The 24,254-nt window shown below is 46.3% G+C and overlaps 2 protein-coding genes across 11 annotated transcripts in view; one reads left to right on the forward strand and one right to left on the reverse strand.

Annotated features, from left to right (window-relative positions):
* Positions 1-1,309: 1,309 nt before the first annotated feature.
* On the forward strand, positions 1,310-23,110 carry TMEM243 (transmembrane protein 243). Of its 3 annotated transcripts, none has more exons than XM_044946568.2 (6): positions 1,310-1,609; positions 2,135-2,427; positions 11,546-11,725; positions 20,078-20,128; positions 21,172-21,276; positions 22,518-23,110. In XM_044946568.2, exons 3-6 carry the CDS (start codon positions 11,600-11,602, stop codon positions 22,638-22,640), a joined length of 405 nt encoding a protein of 134 aa, XP_044802503.1. In that variant the 5' UTR covers positions 1,310-1,609; positions 2,135-2,427; positions 11,546-11,599; the 3' UTR covers positions 22,641-23,110. The 3 variants fall into 3 exon arrangements, with proteins under 3 accessions (XP_044802503.1, XP_044802502.1, XP_006049596.1); XM_044946567.2 differs by having other exon boundaries at positions 2,139-2,427; XM_006049534.4 differs by lacking the exon at positions 11,546-11,725 and having other exon boundaries at positions 1,369-1,609; positions 2,139-2,427.
* DMTF1 (cyclin D binding myb like transcription factor 1) overlaps positions 22,939-24,254 on the reverse strand; it is a 49,712-nt gene continuing 48,396 nt past the window's right edge. For all 8 annotated transcript variants that reach the window (XM_006049537.3, XM_044946565.1, XM_006049535.3 and 5 more), the window contains one exon: positions 22,939-24,240. In XM_006049537.3, coding sequence (XP_006049599.2) covers positions 24,131-24,240 — 110 coding nt within the window. In that variant the 3' untranslated portion in view covers positions 22,939-24,130. The remainder of the gene's footprint in view (positions 24,241-24,254) is intronic.

The following is a 24,254-nucleotide window of genomic DNA, read 5'->3' on the forward strand; positions in this document are numbered from 1 at the left end:
AGGTGTCTTAAATATTCTCTATTCAATTTTTTTTTTAAAGGTTGAAGTTAGATATTCTAGTTCCATTTACTATTATCATCTTCACTTTTTACATCGAAGGAGCTCAAGAGAGGTTAGACATTAGATAACTTTCCCAAGATTACACAGCTTGTAGATGGTGGCATCAAGGTTTGAGGGCAGATATAATCAACCTCAAAGCTTGTGCTATGAGTCACTCCACGGTGTCACGTGTCTCTCTTTGCCACTCCAGCCTCAACACTATGACCATGACTGTCTCTTGATGACTGTATTACTCTATTTGGTGGTTGCCTGGTACGGAGCAGGTTCTCAGAAGTATTGTTGAATAAATGTGGCTGCCTGTGAGTGAATAAAATTACTTATTGGGTGAAACGTCTAATAGAACTGGGTGCAAGATTGTGTGCATTCCTCTTAAAACAAAAAGTCCCGACAAAGAGAAGATCCATAAAATACAGAGCTGGTAGATCGATATGCTCCATACCTGATTCCACTGAAGCTTTGTGGTTCTTGCTGAGTCGCTTCAGTCGTGTCCGACTCTGTGCGACCCCATAGACGGCAGCCCACCAGGCTCCGCCATCCCTGGGATTCTCCAGGCAAGAATACTGGAGTGGGTTGCCATTTGTGGTTCTTAGTCCATCCCTTATCCCAATCCCTTGTCCTAAACTCTAGAAGGACTACGTGGAAATTTGTCTTGGAGTCTAAGTGTTACAGGGCTACAGTGTTCCAACATGCGCTCTCCCTGCGAACAAACCTAAGTCACAGCTCTCTTCAGTGTAGGAGCTGTAGTGTCCGGGTTACCTGGCGTGGTTGCATTTGTTCCCTAATACTTACAAAGGCTCCCAAATGCAGAGTGACGCTGGGTTGCCTAGGGTGTCTGTCCACCTCAAGTTCTCCAGCTTCAAACCCGAAGAGGTTGACATACGATGCATTTTTCCTCTGTGGATACACATATGCTTCTCAGCATCATCACCAGCAGAATGAGTGGACAAGTAGAAGAAATACCTAAGCACGGATTACCTCTTGACCGTCTCTGTCCAAGACACAGGTTCCCTATCACAGAACAAACCAGACAAACACACAAACATGATAAACAACTAATTTATCAACCACTCCCTTTCCATCCTAGTGGTGCAAAGACTGGGGTGGTTAAAGCAGGCTGGTTGTTTTTAAGAAGCTTTCAGCCCAATGCGAGGCTATCTTCCCGAGATGTGCTCTGCCCACGTGGGTCGCGCAAGCGCTAATTACTAGGAGCCAGAGAAAGCCGGGAGCCGGGAGATCGGCTGCCTCGCGGGGAATAAACTGGCACCTCTAGAAATAAAGCTCCGTAGCCAATGCGGCGCCCCGGTGTGCGGGATTGGTGGCCTCGGCGTGACGCGGCCTGGGCGGGCCGAGTCGGTTTGCGACAGTGGCCGCGGGTCCCGGCCGTGGGAGGGGACCGGGGACCCGCCGCACAGCACACTCGCCGCCGGCGCGGAAGGTCTCTCTCTCTCCCCGACGCCTGGCACCGCCTCGCCGCACCGGCGTGGATCGGGACCCGCGCTCTCCAGTGCAGCCAGGACTCCCGAGCGTGCGGGCGGCTGGAGACGCCGAGGTTTGGCCTGCGGGCGCGGGGCGGCTCCGGGAGGGTGGCCCGTCGGTGCGGGGCCGAGGAAGGATCCCCTTCTTACGCCGCAAGCGCGCGTCGGCCCACAGGTGCCGGCAACACCTGAGCGGGGACCCGAGCTGCTCGGCGCGGCAGCGACCTGATCCCGCAACGCCGCGGGAGGGGCGGGCGGACCGCTGGGCTTTGCTCCCGCAGCTTCATTACTCCGGCCGCTGGCCGCGGGGGCGAGAGGGGCGGAGCGGTGCGGGAGGGCTGGTAATGCCTTCTCCCGGGAAAACTTTTCCCCGCCTTCGAGCGTGGAGGGATCCGTGCTCACCAGAACATTTAGAAAGCTCGGGAAATGGTCGTGTCACGGAGCGGAGCGGCGAGGGCGGGGAAGCGGGGAGCCCCGGCCAAGCCGATTTGCATCCCGAGCTGCGGAGACAGCCGGGCGGCCCGGGGCGCTGAGATTGGGGGAAGCGGGAGCGGCCGGGCGGGACGGCCAAGCGGTGTTGTTTCCTTTCACTTCCTGAGGCAGCTGCTCACGATGAGGAGGGGAGCGAGGCTGGGGCAGAGCGGCCTCGTCCCGCGGGTCTGAGCGCCCACCCCCGCCGCCGGGACTCCGGCCTCCTTGGGCTTCGGCAATGAGCGCCCTGTGACCGGCGGCGCCGCGAGTCGTAGACCCGGGACTCCGGGAGGCAATGCTGGCTCGGCTTGGAGTGGCTCGGGGACAGTGAAGAAACCCTAAAATGGAGGACTTTTCCACCAGGACGTACGGCACAAGTGGCCTGGACAACAGACCTCTGTTTGGAGAGACATCTGCCAAGGTGAGTGCGGCCCCGGACGCGGGGCCTGAGTGGCGTGTCTGTCCAACTCCCCGCCCCTGGGACCCGGAGCCCTGCTGGGTCCTTCTGCGGCCCCTAGAGGGAACTTGCAGCGAGATCCCCCTTCATCCTTCTCAGGATACTTGCTTTGCCCCTCGGCTCCCTCTCTGGGACAGGGTTGGTCAAGAGCCTTTGAAGATTGAGGGTGGAGAAAAGTTCAGAAAGTTCTGGGCTGTTAGGGGCCCTAAACGGGAGTGCGGAAGCCCGATCTCTGCCTCGCCTCCCAGCCGGGTGGTCAGAGTGTTTGCACATCCGCTTGTCCACCTGGCGTGCTGACTTTCAAGAGGCTTCTGAGGCTTCCATAAGGGCCCAAGAGTGGTGCTTCTGATTGGTGTTTATCTAGAGCCCTTAAGGGTTTACTGCTGAGGCAACCAAGCAGAGAAGAAGAGTAGAGGCATGAAATTAGGGTTCCTTTGATGGGGCTCCATTCCAGGAAGTGATCAAAGAGTCTCAGACCCATACACGTTCTAGTGCCTTATTTCAGGCTTTTAAAAAGTATAATGTTCTCTTACAAGCTTAATCCTGTGATGTCCTGGTCCAGTAATTGAAGAGAGCTCTTTTCCTGTCCCCAGCATTAAATTTCTGAGTTGTTTGGGCAAGATTAGCCTGTTTGTTTTTTTGTTTTTTTTTAGTTAGAAAGGGACGCTGGTGATCTTTGACCCCTGACAAAGTACTCTCAGCCTCTCATAGAAAGTAGGGCACATATGGAGTCCAGAGCTTCCTGGGTTTTTCTGCTCAGGCAGGGACCTCTTTAGCAGAAAGGACAGAAAGCTTGTCCAGCCGACAACCTGGGGCATGACCCTGAATTTGGAAGCTTCCAGTCTGCCAGGAGACCACTACTTTGTGTGTTTTGTTTTTTTTTGTTTTTTTTTTTTTTAACCTCCCTGTGGATTTTGCTTTCTCTTCTCAAAGTGTCTTTACAAGAAAATGTTTTAAGCTTGATGTATAGGAAGATGCTGCTTGTTTATTGTGTGGCTTTTGTATAATCCCAGAATCCAGTAGATATTCCTATTTCTGCTAATATTGTTTTTCTTTTCTTTTCTTTTTGGCCGAATGGCTTGTGGGATCTTAGTTCCCTGACCAGGCATTGAACTCAGGCTCTCTCTCATCACTGAGGAGTCAACCATTGGACTGCCATGGAATTCCTATCTGCTAACAGTATTGTGATAAGCCTCGGGGGTGGTGGGGTGGGGTCCAAGGAATCCAAGTAGTTGGGGGAAATAGGTAAGCACACGTGAGGCAGCTGGATCTGTGCTATGACAGGGCATAGAGGGGGCATACTGGGGCACAGGGGAGAACGTGGTCCCTTTGTGAAGCTTGGGAAGATCTTAGAGGATGGATTCTCCATTCTGAGCATTTGGTAGCCTTCAGCTTTCAGATATGAAGGCTCCTACATTGGGAGTTGACTGGAAGAGGATTTGGGGCCTGGGGAGTAGAGGCAGCTGACTGCTTGAAGGGATCAGATTGCCCCCCCCACCTCCTTTTTATAAAAATATTTGTTTATTTGGCTGTGCAGGGTCTTAGTTGAAGCTCACAGGATCCTTAGTTGCGGCATGTAAACTCTTAGTTGGGGCATGTGGGATCCAGTTTCCTGACGAGGGATCAAACCTAGGCTTCCTGCATTGGGAGCACAGAGTCTTAGCCACAAAACCTAGGTCTCCTGCATTGGGAGCGCAGAGTCTTAGCCACTGGACTACCCAGTGGCTGCCCAGCTGGCGTGAGAATGAAGAGGTTCAGTCTCTCCTTCGCATACCTTGGTGCACAAGGGATTGTGGGGTTCTGGTGATGCAGACCTCTGACCTCCTTTAGCCCCTTAATACTGATGTATGTGAATTGATAAGGGACTTATTGATTTATAGGGACACTTAGAAATAGTGATTTTTTCTGACTCACTTGGGCCTAAGTAGTCAATGACTATGTTTCCCTATTGCCTATGATCCATTTGAAATCCATCCAAGAATTTGACTATTCCAAATATATCTCTGTTTATCACAGATTTATTCAATCCAAGAGTGTATACTCCCAGCATTACTTAGGCAGTTTTAGACCTCATAACAGTAGGATCAGCTACTCAGAGAAAAGAAAAAAATTATGAATAATATATATTTCCAGATCTCCCAGAATTCCTCCCTTTAGCTTCTTCTGTAGGGCTGACAGGGTGATTGGACATACAGAAATTAAACAGAATGGAGAAAGGAGAGAGACTTTGGTCTTAGGATAGGAAGAAACATCGTGTTTCATATAAATTGTCGTATCTGAGGAAGAGGAGGCATCCGTCTTTAATGACGGCAAGTGATTTGTTGGGGACGTGAGTGAGCGGGGCGCAGGATGGGCCTCGTTAGTGAAAGCACAGGACATGTTAGGTGGAGCCATTCCCACGGAGGATGGTCACTGCTGGAGCCCGTGCTTCCTGAGGACCTTGGGAAACGGTTGATGGCTGCTGTGTGAGTTTGCTCCCAGCGATTCCCTGGAAACTGGACACAACAGCCAATTCATTAATGAACTGTTGCCTTTGAGTAAAAGAAAGGGGAAAGCCCACTTCCTGTCCTAGTCTGACAGATCTTCTGAGCTTTTAGTCCTCTTCATTGCCTTTTACTGACTGACCACAGATAGGCTCTCACTTTTAAGTCTAGAAAGGCCCAGAGGTTGAGGTCCAATCTCTAACTCTATGGCCAAGATGACTGAAGCCCACAGAGCAGAGTCAGGAGGGAAGTGGTGTTTCCTCCATGCCAGGCAGCATGCTTTGCATCCAGCGTCACCTTGTTTGATCCCCCAGTTCCTTTGTGTGATGGATCTTGTCACTCCTTTCACAAGCAGGGAAGCTGAACTACAAAGCAGGCTATGAGTTCAGTCACACAACTGGTTCTCCTCTGGCAATGTTTCACAAGTTGACTAGGACAGTAAATGTTGAGTTTCGCAGTCTGGATCACATGCTCCAGGAACCACTGTGGGCATTCACGTACTTGGCCCTTTCAGAGGAAATAGGTGGATTTATATGCCCAAAGTCATGGAGGAAGTGAAAGATACTAGAATCTGCCATATTACAAGAAATACACGACCTAGCAGGTCTGGAGCAGTGCCCGCATGGGCAGTCCCTAAAGGAACTTCTGTCTTTACGTACTGTTTTCAGTTACCAAACCCCGGATTTATTCAGTTGTTAGCATGATGTTTAGCAATAACTTATAGATACAGCCTTGGAGTGAATGGCAAAGCAAAATAGTTCTCTATTGTTACATAAATGTCTAAGGGATAATAGACAAAAGCAGAGATACTCATTCCTTGATACCTTTGGAATTTTATATTGCTAGGTGGGCTGTCTTACCCACCCTGGCCTGAATATGCAGGTGCATTTCTCGTCTGTTTTTACTTCATCCCCAGGTCTGGGATGCAGTACATCTCTTTCAGGGAAAAACAATTGTGGCACAAATAATGTGATAATATGATGTGTCTGAGGTTTCAGGGCATGTGCTGTTGCTTAGCATTTTCTGAATTTTGAGCACTACCCCAATAGAAGTATAAGGTGAAACACGTATGAGATTTTAAATATCCTAATAGCCATATATTTAAAAGTGTAAACAGGTGCAGTTAATTTCAGTAATATACTTTATTTCCGTACATCTGAAATACTGTCATTTCAGTACGTACTCAATATGTAAAGTAGAGAGATTTTTACATCATTTTTTTTGTACTAAGCCTTTGTAATCCAGTGTGCATTTTCACTTAGAGCCCATCTCAGTTTGGACTAGCTGCGTTTCAGGTGCTCAGTAATCACACAGAGCTGGTACGTCAGACAGTGCAGTTCTAAAGCAAGTGAATTTTCAGTCATAGTAGTTCCATAGTCATGTTTGTGAAACATTTTTCTTTACTGCGGGACTTGTCAGAACCTTTAACGTGCTCATTTTCACTGAGAGTCTCGTTGGAGAAGGGGGGTGGTACGTGGTGCTCTTTCGGTGGCTGACCTCTCACCGCTGGCACAATCAATGCCTTGCTCTGGAGTCTTACCTTGCGTGCCTCCACCCGCAGCAGATTTGAACGGAGTGTCTACAGAACTCCCTTCAGGAAATGTCACTCTAGAAATCTATTCCTTGCTCCTCCCTTCCTCGTTTGAACTATACCCTGGAGATATTTGTCCCTCTCTTGCCCACAGCTGCCTGTGAAAGCTTCCTTTGGGCCATCTTTCTGTCTGGGTAATGAAATGCTTTGAGTTATCCTCAGGGCTTGTGAGTTGATGTTGATTTCCTGATTTGCTAGCTGGCTGCAGAATCATCCGAAATCCATTTTAGCCAGTGGATCGGTGAACCTAGGGGAAGAAGGAGGGTGGTTCTGTCTGGGGCGGAAGGTAAACCCGCCTCCCGCAGCCAGTGCAGTGGGCTGCGGTGGGAGGGTGGGAGGGTGGCAGGGCGGAAGGGAGGGCTAAGTGAAAATACACACTGGATTACAAAGCCTTAGTACAAAAAAAAGATGTAAAAATCTCTCCACTTTTCATATTGAGTATGTACTTAAATGACAGTATTTTAGATGTATGGAAGTAAAGTATATTACTGAAATTAGCTGCATTCCCTCCATGGAATGCAATGAAAGCCAGTTCCTGGACCAGCCTCTTCTGTTGTTTTTCACTAATAATAAATGATTCATCCTCTAAGAAGGGTGGTGACCATTCCGTCCCTTTGTTCCTACGTGGATGTGATGTAAGAAGAGTGAGCGACACTGGAGGAAGGCGCATACACTGGACTCATAATATGGAGGGTCTCTCCATGTAGGGAGCAAGTTAGTGGGTTCTGAGGCTCAGATCTTTGGTGCCAAAGGCAAAAAGTTTCATGTTCTATTGCGTATTCCTGAATCCTTACCTCCCCTCCCTGCAAAAGAGGTCAAAAAACAAAAAGTGAAAAACAGGTCTTTTGATGACCTGTAGTCGAATTCAGACAGTTCAGACTTGGAGCATTTGACCTTGCAAATAATTGTGTTAAGGTTAGAGTGCTACTTCTTGCCTTTTGCGGGGTGGGGATGAGGGTTGCTGCTTCCTAAGGACAAAGCTGTGGTTAGGAGTGTTGGGTCTGCCTGCCGCCCCTCCCCCTGCCCAGAGCCCCAGGGCCTCTCGACTCTTGCCTTTGACACAGCCTCCCTCCCGGTGATCTCTGAGCGCACCCTGATTCTCCCTCAAATTGGAGCTAGTTTCTCCCAGGACGGATCTGTTGTCCCTGTGGCTCTCACCCAGCCTGCCAAACCACTTTTAGTTGCCATTTCTTGTGTTAGAGAGACGGTTCCAGATGATAGATGCCAGGACTGAGAAGTTTCTGAGGGATGGTCTCAGGCGATTGTATGTTGAAAAAGCTCTTCCAAGGATGCTGGTGCGCAAGGAGGCTGACAGCCCTGGTCTTAACTGTGCTCTGTGATGCCCAGTCTGGGCTGACCCCTCTCCTTGGGCCTCTTTCTGTGCATGAGCTGCCTTCCTGCTCTCAGTAAATGCTCTTCTACTTTCTGTTGCACGCTCTCATCTCCAAATATCTGAATCCTGGTTAGTCTGATTCCCCATCTTAGAGCCTTCCTTTCTGCCCAGCCTACACCCATGCTTCTCTCCTACGAGCCTGGTGGTCAGAGATGCCTCCTGGTATTCACTGCTTCTGCTGTGAGAGGTTCATATAATAAGTCTTGCCTTCCTGGCCAGAGTCTACACTCCTTGAGGGTAGCAGCCAATTGCTTTGTTTCTCCAGCCTTTTTAGCACTTGGCACAATGCCTTGCCTAGTTCTGGATTTTATGATTTTTTGTTGTTGTTGAAGTATAGTTGATGTGCAATATTATGAGTTGCAGGTATGCAATAGAGAGATTTACAATTTTTGTTTTTTAAAAAAATATTAACTTATTTATTTGGCTGTGCGAGGTCTTAGCTGCAGTATACAGGATCTAGTTCTCAGATCAGGGTTGGAGCCCTGGTCCCCCTGCCTTGGGTGTGCGGAGTCTTAGCCACTGGACCACCAGGGAAATCCTGAAATTTACAGTTTTAAAGGTTATATTCCATTAATAGTAATTGTAAAATATTTGCTATATTCCCCATGCTTTACACTACATCCCTTGTTTTATACCTAATAGTTTGTGCCTCTTCATCCCCTACTCCTGTCGTGCCCCTCCTTCCTTCCCTTTCCCCACTGGTAAGCACTAGTTTGTTCTCTGTATCTATGTCTGCTTCTTGTTATGTTCTTAGGTATGTTAAGTTTTAAGTGAAGTGAGCATCTAGCGTCACCAAAAAGTAACCTACTTTCTTGGGACCTCCTGAACCATCAGCAGAAGGTGGGGGCTGGTGTTCAGAAACCTGGGGTGCTGGGTACCAACAGGCTCCTGTGCAGTTAAGGGCATCACTCTCTCCTCTCCTTGCTGAGCTTGAGCAAAGAGCCCATAAACATAATACAATACTGTGTAAAAACTTAAACTGAGGCCTGGTCTCTCAGAAGCTGGTGGTTTGCTTGTGTTTTTCCTTCTGTAGAAAAGGTTTTTGCAGATCTGTGGTAACAGACTGGGTCCTACTAAATTAGTCTTTTTTTTTTTTTTTTTTCCTTAGGTTCAGTCCATAGTTTGTGTGTAGGTATAATGACCATGGGGCTTCCCTGGTGGCTCAGTGGTAAAGAACCCACCTGCTAATGCAGGAGACACACAGATGTGGGTTTGATTCCTGGGCCTGGAAGATCCCTTGCAGCAGGAAATGGTAACCCATTACAGTATTCTTGCCTGGAAAATTCCATAGACAGAGGAGCCTGTCGGGCTATAGTCCATGGGGTTGCAAAGAGTTGGACATGACTGAATGACTAAGCACCCATAATGACCATATTTTTGGGGCTGCCATGGAGACACTTGGGTTGACAAACTTAAGTGTCCCGGTGGGGATGATGGAATGCATTTGAAATTGGGCTGCTCTTGAAAGGGGGGCCAGGCTCTGGGGCCCACTCAACTCGCACTCATCTCTGAGGACCTAATCCCATTGGTGAATGACAGCCCATTAGACGTGGTGGAAATAATACTAACAGCATGTGAGCAGCCGTTTACTGACGCTTGTAAATGTCACTCTGTTCTAGGGCTTTACTGTAATATATCTGAATCTTTATGGGATTCCCTGCATGTTAGACTGTTGTATAAATATGGAAATTTTGGCTTCAGTGTTCCATGATGTACCTGAGATCATAGGCAGGCATGGGGCAGGGGAAAACACAGATATTGGGTTTGTCATGATCCTGACGTCCTAGCCCTTGTTCTTGGTCTCCCAGTTCTGAAGGTCAGAGCACATAAAGACCTGGCATTTCTGGGACTTCCTTGGTGGTCCAGTGGTTTGGACTCCATGCTTCCAATTCTTGGTGGGGTGGGGTACAGGTTCCATCAGTGATCTGGGAAATAAGATCCCACATGCTGTGTGGTGAGGCTAAAAAACAGAAGAAGAAGGAAAAAAAAAAGGATCTAGCACTAGATAGATAGGAAGTGCTAGATCCTTTTTTTTTTTCCTTCTTCTTCTGTTTTTTAGCACAGAGTCGGACTCGACTGAAACAACTTAGCAGCAGCAGCAGCAGCACTTCCTATGGTACCAGTGCTAGGGATCATTTTGTCCCCTAAACATGTGGAGTAGGTTTGTTTTCTATTTTTACTGTGATCTCATTTCCCTAAGTGATGCTTCAATGAAAATAATATATTTCAAGTACGCCTCACCGTGAGGAGGAGAATCTGGCAGGAAGGATATCACAGAAATATTCACAAGTGAAAGATGCTTCAGAATGTGAATCTTTGAAATAGGGGACATGTTTCAAGGCATCCGTAATGTCTGCTTTCTCTAGAAGGGCCTGAGACAGAAGTGGGCGTTCAGAGCTATAGGCAGCTGCAGAGGCCCTGGTGTGTTTGAGACCGGGCTCAGAGCATGCGAGTTGGCGAGTGTGGGTGTGTGTGAGTCTTATAAGCTTTCCTCACGTGGCTCTGCCCCTGTGGTTTTCTCCGAAGCCTGGGACAGCAGCCCCTGTGATCGGAGCTCCCCATTTCCCAGAGTTATCTGGGGAGGCCGTCTAGCCCCTGGCTTCACCCCAGGGATGCTGGTTGCCTCTGGCCACAGCTTTGGGGGACTCTCCTGTCTCCTTAGGACCACGCAGCTGTGGGGGCTCCAAGGAGACCCACCGGCAGTGCCTGACTTTTCTTGCTTCCCCCAAACCCAAACCTCCCACGTCAGGCCTCTCAGCGTCTCTGTCCCTGCATGGCTGCCCCTGGGGCATCTGACGGGGCCACTGCTACAGCTCTCCTGACGAGACGGTTTCCACTGCGACTTGGAAGAAGAAACGGAACATCATTTCTGAGAATTGGCCTTTTGTTTCTGGTATCAGGACTCTGAGCTGTGATGAGAAATGTAAACCTTTGCATGCGGAATTGCAGGATGTGGCCCACGGGCCTCATCAGTGGGAGGAAGTATGGGCTCCTGGTGTGTTTAATGCATGGTGACTGGATTGCCTTTCTCCTCTCTCCCTCACAAGAAAAGATGATTGCTCTTCCGGGACCTGAGGGTCTTGTGAGCTAGGAGGACTGACGTGGGGTGGAGCCCTGTAATGACAGGAGGCATAGAGTTCCGGGGAGCACGGAAGAAGGGGATATTTATTATACTGGGGGCATCAGGACAAAGGACTTTTGAATCTTAGGCCCAGGAACAGTCAGATTTGACAGGAGGAGGTGACTGGGAATCCCAAGCAGGAGGTCCAGCTGGGTTGAAGGGGAGGGAGCCGAGTGTCCCATTGTGAGCAGACTCTAGAACTTGGAGATGCTGTAGGACGCACACTTTCCTTCTGGAGGCTGTCAGTGGTCGAGAGTGTGCGTGTAATGTATGCTTTGATACAATAGTTGTGTGCATGCTGTGTCCCAGGGAGTGTGCTGTGTGCTACAGTGTATCTTTTCTTTTTTTTTTTTTTCTTTTATTTTTTTGCTGCACAGGGTCTTGGCTGTGGTGCATAGGCTTAGTAGTTGTGGGACGTGGCCTTAGTTGCCCTACGGCACGTGGGATCTTAGTTCCCTGACTAGGGATTGAATCTGTGTCCTCTGCATTGGCAGGCGGCTTCTTAACCACTGGGCCACCAGGGAAGTCCCGAGAGCGTATCTTTGCTTATGGAGCATGTGTGTACGACATGGAGGAGAGAGCTACTCAAGTCCCTGTTCTTCCCTCTCTTCTCGGCTTCAGTCATCCTGGCCTTCTTTTCCAGTTTCCAGGCTCACACCCGCCTCAGGGCCCTTGTAAGTGCTATACTGCCTTGTTTGCAGAACCCGTCTCCTAGATCCTCAGGTGTCTCGTTCCTTTTTCTTAAAAAGGTTCCTGCTCAAACAGGAGGATTCCTTGACCTTCTTTTTTAAAAATAGCCCCCCAGCTCCACCCTGATCACTCTTCCCTTACCCTGTTTTAATTCCTTCCTGACTTCCTCACACTTAGCATGTAAAAAGGGTGGAGAATGGATGCTGAACATTAGAATGGAGAGCAGGATGGACAGAAGATACTTCCGATATTGGAGGAGTTGAGATTTGGGGGCTAGAGGTGGACTCCACAAGGGAGAGATTCAGCCCAGAGAGAAGGATAGAGGTAACTAACAAGACCAGGATTGGCAGAGGAGCCAGCTGCCCCCCAGTCCTCTTCAGGCTGGAGGAATGGGGGGGGGTCCTCTTTCTCTTGGCGTCTTTTATTTTATAAGGATCTCTGCTGATGGACAGGCTTCAAGAGTGAGATTGTAAACCTGAGATGAGGTGGAGCTTCAGACCGCTTCCTGCAGAGAGACAGGGACAATCAACCTAAAATGAAAGGCCGTGAAAACCAGCGAAGGCCCAGCTGTGAACATGTGAACTTGTAGTAAACCAGTTAGTTTGTTCTTTCAGCTAATATTTGAATATCTCATATATGCTAGGAATATATAAAAGGGAAATGACCTGCATCCCTGCCCACGGGTGCGGTTGCACTTTTGTAGTTAGAAGAACATTCTCTCCACCCTGGGTGATGGCCGCTCCCACAGCCACATGGCTTGGCTTGGTCCGAGTTAGACAGAGCTGCTCCTGCCTCTGGGTGGGCACTGGCCCACGGAGGGGCGCACAGTTTGGAGAGGGCACCATGGAGCTGGAAGTCAGCCATGGGTAGTGGCCCAGAGCCTGGCGGTGAACAAGGGGGAAGTGGCCCTCAGCCTCCCAGGCCTTACAGCGAGGAGGAGAAGACAGACGAGTAAACAGTTACAGGTAGGATTGTTGAAAGGCTCCACAGCAAGGCTTAGCCCCGGAGCCTGGAAGTAACTGGGGGAGGGTCTGGGGGTGACTCAGGACTGGATTGTCAAAGCATCGAGAGCAGGGGGGGCTCTGGATGCTCAAACTGCTGATTGCATGGTCTGGTCAGGGCTTTGGTGACACAGATTGGGAGTGATCTAGTTAGTGGATGCAGATGAAGACTAAGCTCAGGGGCAGTGCAGGAGAGGGTTGGAGAAGAGGGATTTGGCAAAGCAGGTGCTGAAATAATTGTGAAGAGGAAGGGAAGAAGTTGGCATGAGACTGACAGGGACATGCATCTTAAAAATACAGGATGCTTTTGTCTGTCTGCTTCCCAGATGATTCAGTGGTAAAGAATCTGCCAGCCAATGCAGGAGACGCAGGACACAGGAGTTCGATCCCTGTGTCAGAAGACCCACTGGAGGAGGAAATGGCAACCCATTCCAGTATTCTTGCCTGGAAATCCCATGGACAGAGGAGTCTGGCTGGCTACAGTCCACGGGGTCGCAAAGAGTCACACACGACTGAAGCGACTTAGGACGCATGCAGTTCCCCATTCATGAGGGCTCAACCCTCATGACTTACGTACCTCACAGAGGCCCTACCTCCTCCTGTTGTCACGTTAGCCGTTAGGATTTCAACCTATGAATTTTAGGGGGACACAAACATTCAGAACATAGTAGAGGATATTACTGAAATTGGCTTCTCTCTCCAGCTTGGGAAGCAGGACGTGCCCTGTCCCGCCTTCTTCCTGGCCCAGCGCACCTGGGAGGAGTATGTGGGTGGCATAGGCTCTGTTGGGTAGAAAGTTGAAGGGCAGAGGCTGCAAGGGAGATCCGGGGCTCATGAGAACTTTCTGTGTCCAGGCTGGCTCACATTGAACAGGTTTCGGTGGGTGTGAGGGGTGAAGATGGAGCTGGAGCGCACCTGGGGAGGGATGGGGTCTGTAGGGCCACCTGTGGTGATGTCTGAGGACTTGGGTGGAGTCGCAAAGGGGGAAGTGACACAGAAGTGGGATTCTTAGCCTCCCCCTTCCTCCACCCCCTCCCTCCAGAGCATGTCAGGGAATGTTCTCCTGGCATTGTCCATCCAGGGTTTTCCTTGCCCTCAGGGGGCTTTCTCCCTGGGAGTGCGAGGGAGCATGGCGTGCGGACCATTTCCTGAGCAGGAGTTGCTGTCATGCCTCTGAAACCAGGGCCATGCTGCTCTGGCAGGAGATGAGTGACCAGGCTTTTATCCTCAGGCTTAGGAAGCCTGGACCTAGAGGTGCCCGAGGCTCACTCCTGGCATTTCCATGGGGTTGCCGACATCTGGCCCAGGAGTCAGCATGAGGGTTTGGCCCCCGTAGCTGGGGAGAGCCTCACCTCATGGGTTGCAGGGCCAGCCTGTGGCTTCTATGGTGCGGCTGTGTGTCTGTCCTACAGCAGCGACTGGAAGCTGGGGTTTCTGATAAGTCAGGCTCCGGCTGAGTGGCCTCTCCTGGTGAGAGGCTCTAAGGAAAATGCCATCAGCCACTTCTATTGATGATACTGTTCTTTAAGCATCATTCACAGGGCACTGGCCGGCAGTGCGCCAGGCTCGAGGCTACCTTCCCCATGGTTAATAAACTGCCAGTCCTAATGGAGGAGGTGACAGGCAATAAATACAGAAGTGTCACATGTGGACCATGTGACCTGGGAGACCTGAGACAGGGACAGCTCCCATCCTGAGGGGTGCCCGAGGAAGCTGTCTGGATGGGAGTTATAGTGGAGGCGATGTTTGAGTTGAGCTGTGAAGGAAGAGCAGTTAAATTCGGTGTGTGGCATTTCAGCCGTCCCACTTCTTACCCCGCAGCTCACTGTTCTGGGGACGTTATGCCTTCGGCTATTTTTACGTGTCAATAAGAGAACTGATTATGTGTGAAGTAGATGTGCTTTCTACATCTAGGTACCCCTGCAACACTCCCTTTAGACCCAGGAGCAGCTTGCCTCTTCTCATCCTGCAGTGCGCTTACCGTCATCAGGGAGAGCTTTGAAATCCACTGGACTTCTTTCTGGGCTGCTTGGAATCTTAGAACTAACATTTGAACTTAGAAAAGTTTTCTTCACTCAGAGAGAGAGAGAGAGAGAGAGAGAGAGATATTTTGGCTGTGCCACTTGACTTGTGGAATCTTAGATCCCCGACCAGGAATTGAACCTGGGCCCTTGGCAGTGAGAGCTCGGAGTCCTAACCACCAGACCACCAGGGAAGTCCCATAGTCAGATTTTTTTTCTCATAAATCCTTTTGCTCCTTCTTTCTACTCCCCAAATCACTTTAGAAATTTTGCCTTACTTTTTTATTGTTGCTCGAATGGATTATGGTTTTGCTAAGATAGCACAGGCTTCAGGTCCATTTTGGAATAAGGCAAAGCATAAATTACTGTGGCAATGGAAGCATGATTTTACCTGTCAGCATTCTGAGCAGGATGTTTTGGGTTGCTGAGGACAAAGGCCGGCTTTTGGTTATTTGGGATGTTCCCAGAACCTTACCACTTGAGCACTTGAAGTGAATTTGGGGTTCTCTGTTTTGTGTCAGGATGCTGGCTAATGACTGAGCAAGGAATCTGGGGGCTCCTGTGCTTTTTGATTGCTGAGGGATAGGCCTTCTCCTCTGGCCCAGGTGCTGTCTACCGCTGATGACCGAGAACCATAAATGGTTAACACTGGAAAGGACCAGATATCAGCCCAGTCCTCTCACTTGATAGACCCAAAGGGGTTAAGGGGTCCTTTTGAAGCCATCTGGCTAGTCAGTGAGATGAGAACGTTGGTCTCAACTCTCATTTCAGGGCCACCACATACATGTCTAAGCGTTCTTAGACCTTTTGAATTGCTTGTTAGCCTTGCATTTTGCAGAGAGCTTGGGGGAGGAGACTTTCGCCACTACCTGGCAGTATGACTTTGGGCAAACAGGTCTGCCTGAACCCAGGTCCCCACTGTAAATGGAGAGAGCGTATTCCTTACTGCCGCACAGAGCTGCCTTGTCTCACCCCAGGTACAGACGCTGCAGCCACAGCAATCTTTCTCTCCTCCATTATTTCAGAGGAAGATGAGCCTCTTTTGGACTTGGGCTGCTGTCTCCACCTGGGCATCGCAGCCCAGTTTCTTCCCCGTCATGACGTTTGCTCTCCCCAGGTCTCTGTGGAGTCCCTTCATCCTGAGTTACAACATAGAAGACACTTTTTTCCCAGCTTTATTGAGATAACTGAGATAATATTTAAGTGAATAAATAAATGACTTAAGAGGGAATATGGGTTTCCCTGGTGTCTCAGTGGTAAAGAATCCACTTGCCAATGCAGGAGATGCAGGAGACGCGGGTTCAATACCTGGGTTGGGAAGATTCCCTGGAGGAGGGCATGGTGACCTACTCCATTTATTTTTGCCTGGAGAATTCCTTCAGCAGAGGAGCCTGGTGGGCTGCAGTCCTTGGGTCTGCAAAGAGTCTGACACGACTGAGCACACAAGAGGTACTATATGCAGATACGCAGTTGCTGTTTAGTCACTAAACTTAATCCGACTCTGGAGCGACCCCAGAGACTGTAGTCTGCCAGGCTCCTCTGTCCATGGAATGCTGCAGGCAAGAATACTGGAGTGGGTTGCCATTTCCTTCTCCAAGGGATCGTCCTGACCCAGAGATCGAACCTGTCTCCTGCATTACCACTGAGACACCAGGAAAGCCCAATATATGCAGAGTCCCAGTCAAAACTATACTATGTATGTTTGTATATTGTTATGTTTATGTGCTCATAAATTCATACATATGAGTTAAGACAGTCTCTTGGCCTGTTGCTGAGTAGATGTCTGAGGAAGGGCTGTGCTGGGCTGTGCTCGGTCGCTCAGTTGTGTCCGACTCTGCCTCATGGACTGTAGCCCGCCAGACTCCTCTGTCCATTGGGATTCTCTAGGCAAAATACTGCAACAGGTTGCCATGCCCTCCTCCAGGGGATCTTGCCAACCCAGGGATTGAACCCAGTTCTCTGGCATTGCAGGCAGATTCTTTACTGTCTGAGCCATGAGGGGAGCCCCTGCAGGAAGGGCAGACAACCTGTCCTGTCATCTCTGTGGGTAAAGATCAGGGCTGATTCTGATCCTGCTCAACTTTCTTGGGGAGTGAAAATAAGTAACAGTATAAAGAATAAAGATCTGGTAGGGAGAATGGTTTTGTTAGATGGAAATACAGCAATAATAAAACTGAGGAAGAGAGCTAGTTTTTGTGAGAAATAGAGTAGCTGAGTTAATAGAAACTAGCTTTTGATATGGAGATAACCTGAATTTCAATTAATTCCATAAACAGCAAATTTAAATGTAATACTCCCTTTTCTCCATGCACTCTGTTCTGACTTGGAACATATTAGCCCTAACACTGCCCTTTGAAATGCTAATTAAGGGCAATTTAATTATTCTCTATTGTTCTATCTTTGGAGACTGGGAGGGGTGGGGGGAGCTGCTCAAGTCCTGAAAAATCATCTCTGGGCCTAGGGAGGGTCTCTACCCGAAGATTTGAACTTAGCAATGTTCAAAATGGTTTAGATTCTAAACTTTACAGCTGTGCACACAGATCATGTGAGGCTCTTGTTAAAATGTAGATTCTGATTCAGTAGGTCTGGGGCAAGGCCTGAGATTGCACATTTCTTACAGGCTCTCAAGTGAGACCAGTGCTGCACAGCCAGAGCAGTCTGCATAGCAAGAGTTTAGACTGAAGTGGGAGGTCTTCCAAAGCTAACTCTGCTGTTTCTTTGGCCTGCATTCAAGGTTACTTCAATAGCTGAAGGCCTGAAGCCAAGACCTTGGCTTGGAGAAAAGAGACTGTGAGAAATAGTTGTGCCATATTCTAAATACTTCGTCCCATCTTGGGAGTCCTAGTTGTTCAGTCAGTCGGTTGTGTCCGACTCTTTGCGACACCATGGACTGCAGCACACCATGTTTCCCTGTCCTTCTCCATCTCCCAAGTTTGCTCAAACTCATGTCCACTGAGTCCCAGAGAGACTGTATTTTAATGATTGAATACCTGATATTCATGAAGATGAGTTGGGATTCTAGACAGATTGTCTAGAAGGCAAATAGGGAAGTAGTCATTAAAGTTTAGATGTATTTTCATGAATGACTGAAACCAGTTAGGCTTCTATGGTTAAGTTCACCAATCTAAAACAATCACTATGAGGAAATCATTCCTGAAAGATAAACACTTTACTGTAGTACTGTTGTACTTTGCTAATAGGCTTGTACTTTGCAACTTGCTATCTTTATCTAGGAATTCCCTGGTGGCTCAGATGTAAACAATCTGCCTGCCAGTGCAGTAGATGTGGGTTGGATCCCTGGGTTGGGAAGATCCCCTGGAGAAGGGAATGGCAACCCACTCCAGTATTCTTGCCTGGACAATCCCATGGATAGAGGAAACTGGCAGGCTATAGTCCACGAGGTCACAAAGAGTTGGATACAACTGAGTGACTAACCAACAACAATCTTTGTCTAGACCAGCAGTTACATGCTACACTGCTGTTTCTGTGAAAAGTAGAAATGGAATCTCCTCTGTTGCATTGAATCCTGTTTCCATTACTTATTGGTACTGAGATTTGGGGCAATCTCTAAATTTCCCTGAGCTTGTGTTTCCACTTGTAAAATAGTCACGCTAGCCTTTCATCCCGGGATTTTTTAGAAGATACACAAAAGCTTCTGGCATAGTTGCCATCTGTTCACCATTAGACCCCCTCTTCTCCCTGTTTTGATCCTGGTTGCCAAACTTGCTGTACCATTTGGAGAACAGGGATTCTTGGTGGCTGCCTCTCACCTGAACCTCTTCAGTGGCTTCTGTTGGCAAAAGCTCTTGTGACATATGTAGACCTTTAAGAATCCCTGGAGTTTATAAAGAGATGGGAGCAAATATTCTTTACTTCTTAGAATAGACCAGATTTAGTTGAAACTTTTTCACAAGGCAGAAACAGTGGGGTTCTCATACATGGGTTGTCTGTAAACACATTTTATGTTAAGTACACATCTGCCTTGTGCAGGACTAGTGCTCAGCGCTTTATCCCTGGGTCACTTTCCTAACAAGAGGCTCTGGTTTCACTCTTGCGTGTGCAGTGTGGTCTTCTCTAGCTGGTAAGATCTGTTCGAGTCCTCAGGTTGGGTCAGGGTCCGGCTGGAGTTCAGTTTCCTTTGTTCTGTGTGACATTAAATTGCAGTGGCCTTGGTCTGGAGTGTGAGGTCAGACGCCCTGGAGAGGACACTTGGCTTTGTTCCACTCTTCCCTCCCAGCTTTGCCTGCCCGACCCTTTGCTTTGTTCCACTCTTCCCTCCCAGCTTTGCCTGCCCTACTCTTCTTTGGGTTCTTATCTTTAGAAGCAGACAACTCTGTGCAAGTTCCTGTGCCCTTCCTATCTCGGAGCTTTTGTTTATTGGCTGCTCATATTCCATATCCTGCTGATCTTGGAGTGCTCAGAGGTTACCAACACAGTCTTTAAAGACTTCAGCTTTGACTTTTCCAAACTAAGGTTACTTGATATTCTCATTGGCCATGAGGTAGTATTTCCTAATCAGGTCTTAAACCCTTACCACTTCATTCTGTAAGGTCTGTGAATAAGTGCTATCAACCTAATATACATATTAGTACATACTATTTTTATATATTACTTGATTTTTCAGTTCCTTTAACTGAAACCATATAACCAGTGACCCTGATTTTGATATCCTGTTTCATGTTGATTCTAACTTGCTGTCTGACTTTAGGCAACTAGTTTAACTGTACTCACTGAACCAAAATGTACCTTAACCAGTAAAATGAGGATTGGATTAGATCAGTTTTTCAAAGCATTCTTTGGAGTTGGTTAGGGCAGGGATGGGTATAACAAGAGATCTTGATAGGTAGAAACCCCAAGCTCCTCATTCAGGTGATTCTTAAGATTAATGAACAAGGATACCATCTGTATCACGAATAGGTTGAAACTCATGATGGGAAGAGACACATCTAAGTCTGGTTCCTGACTGTTTTCACCAAGGGTCTGGGCTGGCCACCCCCACGTTCCTGTCCCTTTTGCTTCTGCTCATACTGTTCCCAGCAGCAAAAGTAGATTATTTGTAAGCCTCCCTTTCCCATCTTCAAAAAGCCCTAATGTAAAAATGCCATGTCCCTTTAAGAAACTTTCTCTACGCAGCTGTTCAGCTTCCCCAAACCCCTTTCTTTACCCTGGTGGCTCAGTACACTCTGCTTTTCTGGCAGCTGTTTGTGTGAAGCTCAGAGGGGCAGGGTGCTTTCTCCATTCTCAGTGTCCTGCATTGTGTCTTTCTAAAATGCCATGAGTTTATCATATGGCTAAAAAATTCTCTCTTTTTCAGGATCGAATCATCAATTTAGTTGTTGGCAGCTTAACATCTTTACTGATCCTAGTAAGTATCTTTGTGTGTCAGCCAGGGTCTTAGCCAAAGTTTTGAAAACCTTAATACTGCAGTTCAGTCAACTCTCAAAAAAAAAAAAAAAAAAACAAAACCATAAAGGGCCAGTACATGAACATATGGAACATTCCAGTTGTAGTTAAATTAATGCTTTCAATCTTATTCACACTTGAATAAAACTGCATTTGGTATAAATGGAGTAGCTAGTTGATTTCCACTCTCACCCCCTAGTTGAATGTGAAATAGCACAAGTCAAATAAACTTGGTTTTCTGGGTTTGCCTAATAAATTTGTAGTATGTGAGTGGCTACTAGTAACTCCCTTCTGTATGTAACCCACAGTTCTTCTAGTATCTTTACGTTTATTTTGTTCCTAAAGTATGTTCATTATCCTTTGGCTTTAAGATTATTTTAATTTCTCATTCTGTATACTACAGCTTGGTGCTATCAAAATAAAACAAAGCTACATTTCCCAGTCTGAGAATGACCTTTATTTGGCACATTTTTATTAAATCTAAGAGAATTTTAGTTAAGTCTCTTTCTATGACTTCTTCATAAAAGAATGGGTAACATTATATTTAAGGTAGAAAGAGAACTATAGGGTATTAGAAACCTATTTTTTAGTATTTTTCATGTTAAGCAAAAACAGTTTTGGGTATTTTTTTTTTGCTGGTATACTCAAAATAACAAAAAGGTTAGAACTTTCCCCAGTATAGTCATTAATCCTGGGGAATGATGTTTAAATGCTTTATAATCTTTGTTGATGAAGAGGTTTATTTTGAGGTTAGCTAGTTTTATTGCTTCATGGTGGTTTGTCTCCTTTCATAAAGGAGGTTGGGAAGATTAAGTGGAAGTACTAGAAGGAATAACACAATTAAAAAGATTTTATTAAACATTAACATTCCAGAAGACAAACCTGGTGGTAGATAAGATGCCATTTCACCATTTGGAGCATTTTATAATGTTACTTTGCCTAGATGGCAGTCTAACCAAGTCTTGGAATTACTCCTGAGGCCTGACACACTTTCTTTCCATACAGGTAACGCTGATCAGTGCTTTTGTTTTCCCTCAACTACCTCCAAAACCGCTGAATATATTTTTTGCTGTCTGCATCTCTTTGAGTAGTATCACTGCCTGCATACTTGTGAGTACTACTGAAAATTTAAATTCAGTATCCTTGAGGGCTGATGGTTGCAGTGCCTGGAAATCTGTATGAAAAGGTGTCTAATTATACACCACTCCTCTCCCCCAAAGGATGTCACAATTCTCATTGTTAAAATCCCAGGGTATTTTTTTTTTTTTTAATTTGTCTCCTTTTCTCCTAAATCCCAAAGTTGTAACCTTGTAACCCTAAAAGGCAACTCTGTTCCCTTGATACAAAAAAAAAAAAAAAAAAAAAGACTTGGGTCACCAAAGATATGATGTGATTTAATTTAATTCATCTTTCTTCAAGGACTACATACAGAGTCCAACAGTCTTTGGGAAATGTTATTACTCCTCTAATAATTACAGAACTAGTCTATTTTAATCTTTGAGTATTATCTCCCCAAATGAAAGTAATTAACACCAAAACCTCTTGAGAAACCTAAAGCTACAGTTGTATGTTTTTCACAAGAATGTTCAGATTTTATAACACTACTAAGAAGCCTTTCTGTTAGGTAAAGAAACAAAGACAATAGCCAATCCTCAGTTGGGTATTTGCCAAGTCATCACTAGTTGGCGGCTGTTTCATTTCCCTTCAAAACCCTTTAACATAATTGTTTTGACTCACATAAGATCTGAGTTAAAATTAAACCTGGGGACACTTCCCAGCTTCAGATTCACTGACTGTTATGTTCCTTTAGCCTGAGGGAAGGAGTGGCCCCTCGGACTTGGAGAGCCTGGAACAAAGCTCCCAGAACTGCTCTTCCACTCCCAGCCTAGAGCCGGAAGTGGCTGACAGTGATCTGTAACAGCTTAAACTAGAGGCATGCGTGTGCAAAGCTCCAGTTTTGGTGGCAATTTGAATCAGTTAAAGGAATTTAAAAGTTGTCCTCCCTTCCAGTACTTTAAAAAGCTGTACCTTTTACTAACATAATAATTAAAATATCTCTAGAAGATACATACATATTCTTGAATGACTCGCCAAACAATTGGTGGACTCTTGGTTTAAACATTGATCAAAGTTAACTGAGAAAGCAGGAATAAAGTATGATTTTGGATATAAACTCAGCTGGTACACTTGAATTACAAAGAATAAAATTCTGGCTGCCTTAGCCTCATTTAGGGGGAAAAGTATATATGGATGAACCTGGTCACAGTGGGAAAGAATTAGTTGTATTTAAAACTTTTAATATTCAGCCCAATGCTATTACTTAAACTTCTATTTAATTCTTCTTCTTTTAGATCTACTGGTATCGACAAGGAGATTTAGAACCGAAATTTAGAAACCTTATTTACTATATCTTATTTTCTATCATCATGTTATGTATATGTGCGAATCTGTACTTCCATGATGTGGGAAAGTGAGGCTGCCAAGAGATACACTCACCAGGTCTCTTCAAAGCAATATATTTGGACTCGAATAAGAGCTGGATAAGGTATGCTGAAGAGTCTCCTGCAGAAGTCTGATACATGATTTTCATGTTAATTGTAAATCTAAATTCCCTCTTGCAGGGGAGACATATCCTAAATCACTTTTCTTTTTCTTTGAGGAGCCGATGTTGCACTTAAACATTACCCCTTAAAGCACAAATCATTTTCACTTTTGAAATTTTTTATATAAAGTAATGGCGTGGTGCAAGGCTATGTAACAAACAATCTTGCATTTTAAGACAAATATTCTTTTATTTCTGTTAAACTGAATATACAATTACTGTTCCCTAGGCAACCAACTTTTGCTTATAACTACAATTTCACGTTAACAAAACACAGATGGTGAAAAGACAACTTTGATTGTGTAGATCTAATTACAATAATAAATAAAATAATTTATACAAGTTTTTTTTTTTTTTTTTTTTTTTTTACCTTTTTCTATAGGGGTCATATTCATTAAAGCCCTAGAGGCTAATTTTGGCTTAACCTTCTCTAGTATAGGAATGACTCTTGGTTTGTTTCAAGAAGCAAATTTTGTGTTTTTAAATTGCCTGAGAGGGAGAAGTTACATCAAACCCCCACCAGTTAATGCACAAAGTGAACGGCAAACTCGGATACTCTGCTATTTCCTGGGTAGTTTACATAGCAAAACATGTAATAAAAGGTCATGGTATAGGATAGGCAACTTAGTACTTCCTTTCCCATTTAGTTTTACTTCAAAGTGCTAACTTTGTAAACTGGTGACAGTGGGTTCTGAGGGATGAAAATGCTTAGCTTCTGGTGAATTTTGTTTTACTACTCTCATCCATATTCCCTTTAAAAAGTAATTAAAAAAAAAAAAACAAACCTGTAGTGAATTTTCTAAACCCTTTTAATACTCTTCTCATTACCCAGCCCAAATCAGCTCCCACTGCCAGCAATGGGTAAACCCAAATAACCCCCACACAGTCACCTCAAGTCTCAAACTACTTAGACGATATCTCTGTGCAGAAGGTCACTGGGAGGCTCTAGAGCATGTGACTTCTCTGAAATATAAACAGGCCTACTTGAGACCGGACAGAGTGCCATGTCTGATCTGTAGAGATGAATATTACTGCTTTTAAAACAGTAGTTAAGCTTTGGCGATTTCAAAATTCTCTCCGCTAAAGTGAAATTCCCTGCTGATAAGAAACACTAATAACTGGGATCTCTGCAGTTAAGACCCTAGTGCTCCACTCAACTACATACTGTTGTAAGACTAGACCTCAGATGATATATTTAAAGAGGTAAAAAGTCATAGCAGCAACACTGTATGTGGCTTGAGCACTGTAGCTATTCAAAAGCCAGAGGAATGGTAAATTAAGCCTCTTGGGGGATGCTCCTATTTCTTTGGAGATATAATGAACAGTGTGGCTTTGCCTGAATGGCTTGTTTCTAAGAATTACCTAATGACAGTGTACCAAATCCTCAACATCTTTTGAGTCTTCTGAGACAGGACTGCCCAGAGATGATCCAATGATGTTTGATTCTTCTCGATGATGCTGGAGTATGGGATCTGTAATGAGATAT

This window comes from Bubalus bubalis, chromosome 8 (assembly GCF_019923935.1).
Source record: "Bubalus bubalis isolate 160015118507 breed Murrah chromosome 8, NDDB_SH_1, whole genome shotgun sequence".
Taxonomy (NCBI): domain Eukaryota; kingdom Metazoa; phylum Chordata; class Mammalia; order Artiodactyla; family Bovidae; genus Bubalus; species Bubalus bubalis.

Bases quoted from the DNA above. Each gene is read 5' to 3' on its own strand.
- TMEM243 (XM_044946568.2), top strand. From the start codon at position 11,600: ATGGAGCATGTGTGTACGACATGGAGGAGAGAGCTACTCAAGTCCCTG. The intron at 20,129-21,171 runs GTAAGTATCTTT...CTTTCCATACAG, and splicing joins TAACATCTTTACTGATCCTA to GTAACGCTGATCAGTGCTTT. The intron at 21,277-22,517 runs GTGAGTACTACT...TTCTTCTTTTAG, and splicing joins GTATCACTGCCTGCATACTT to ATCTACTGGTATCGACAAGG.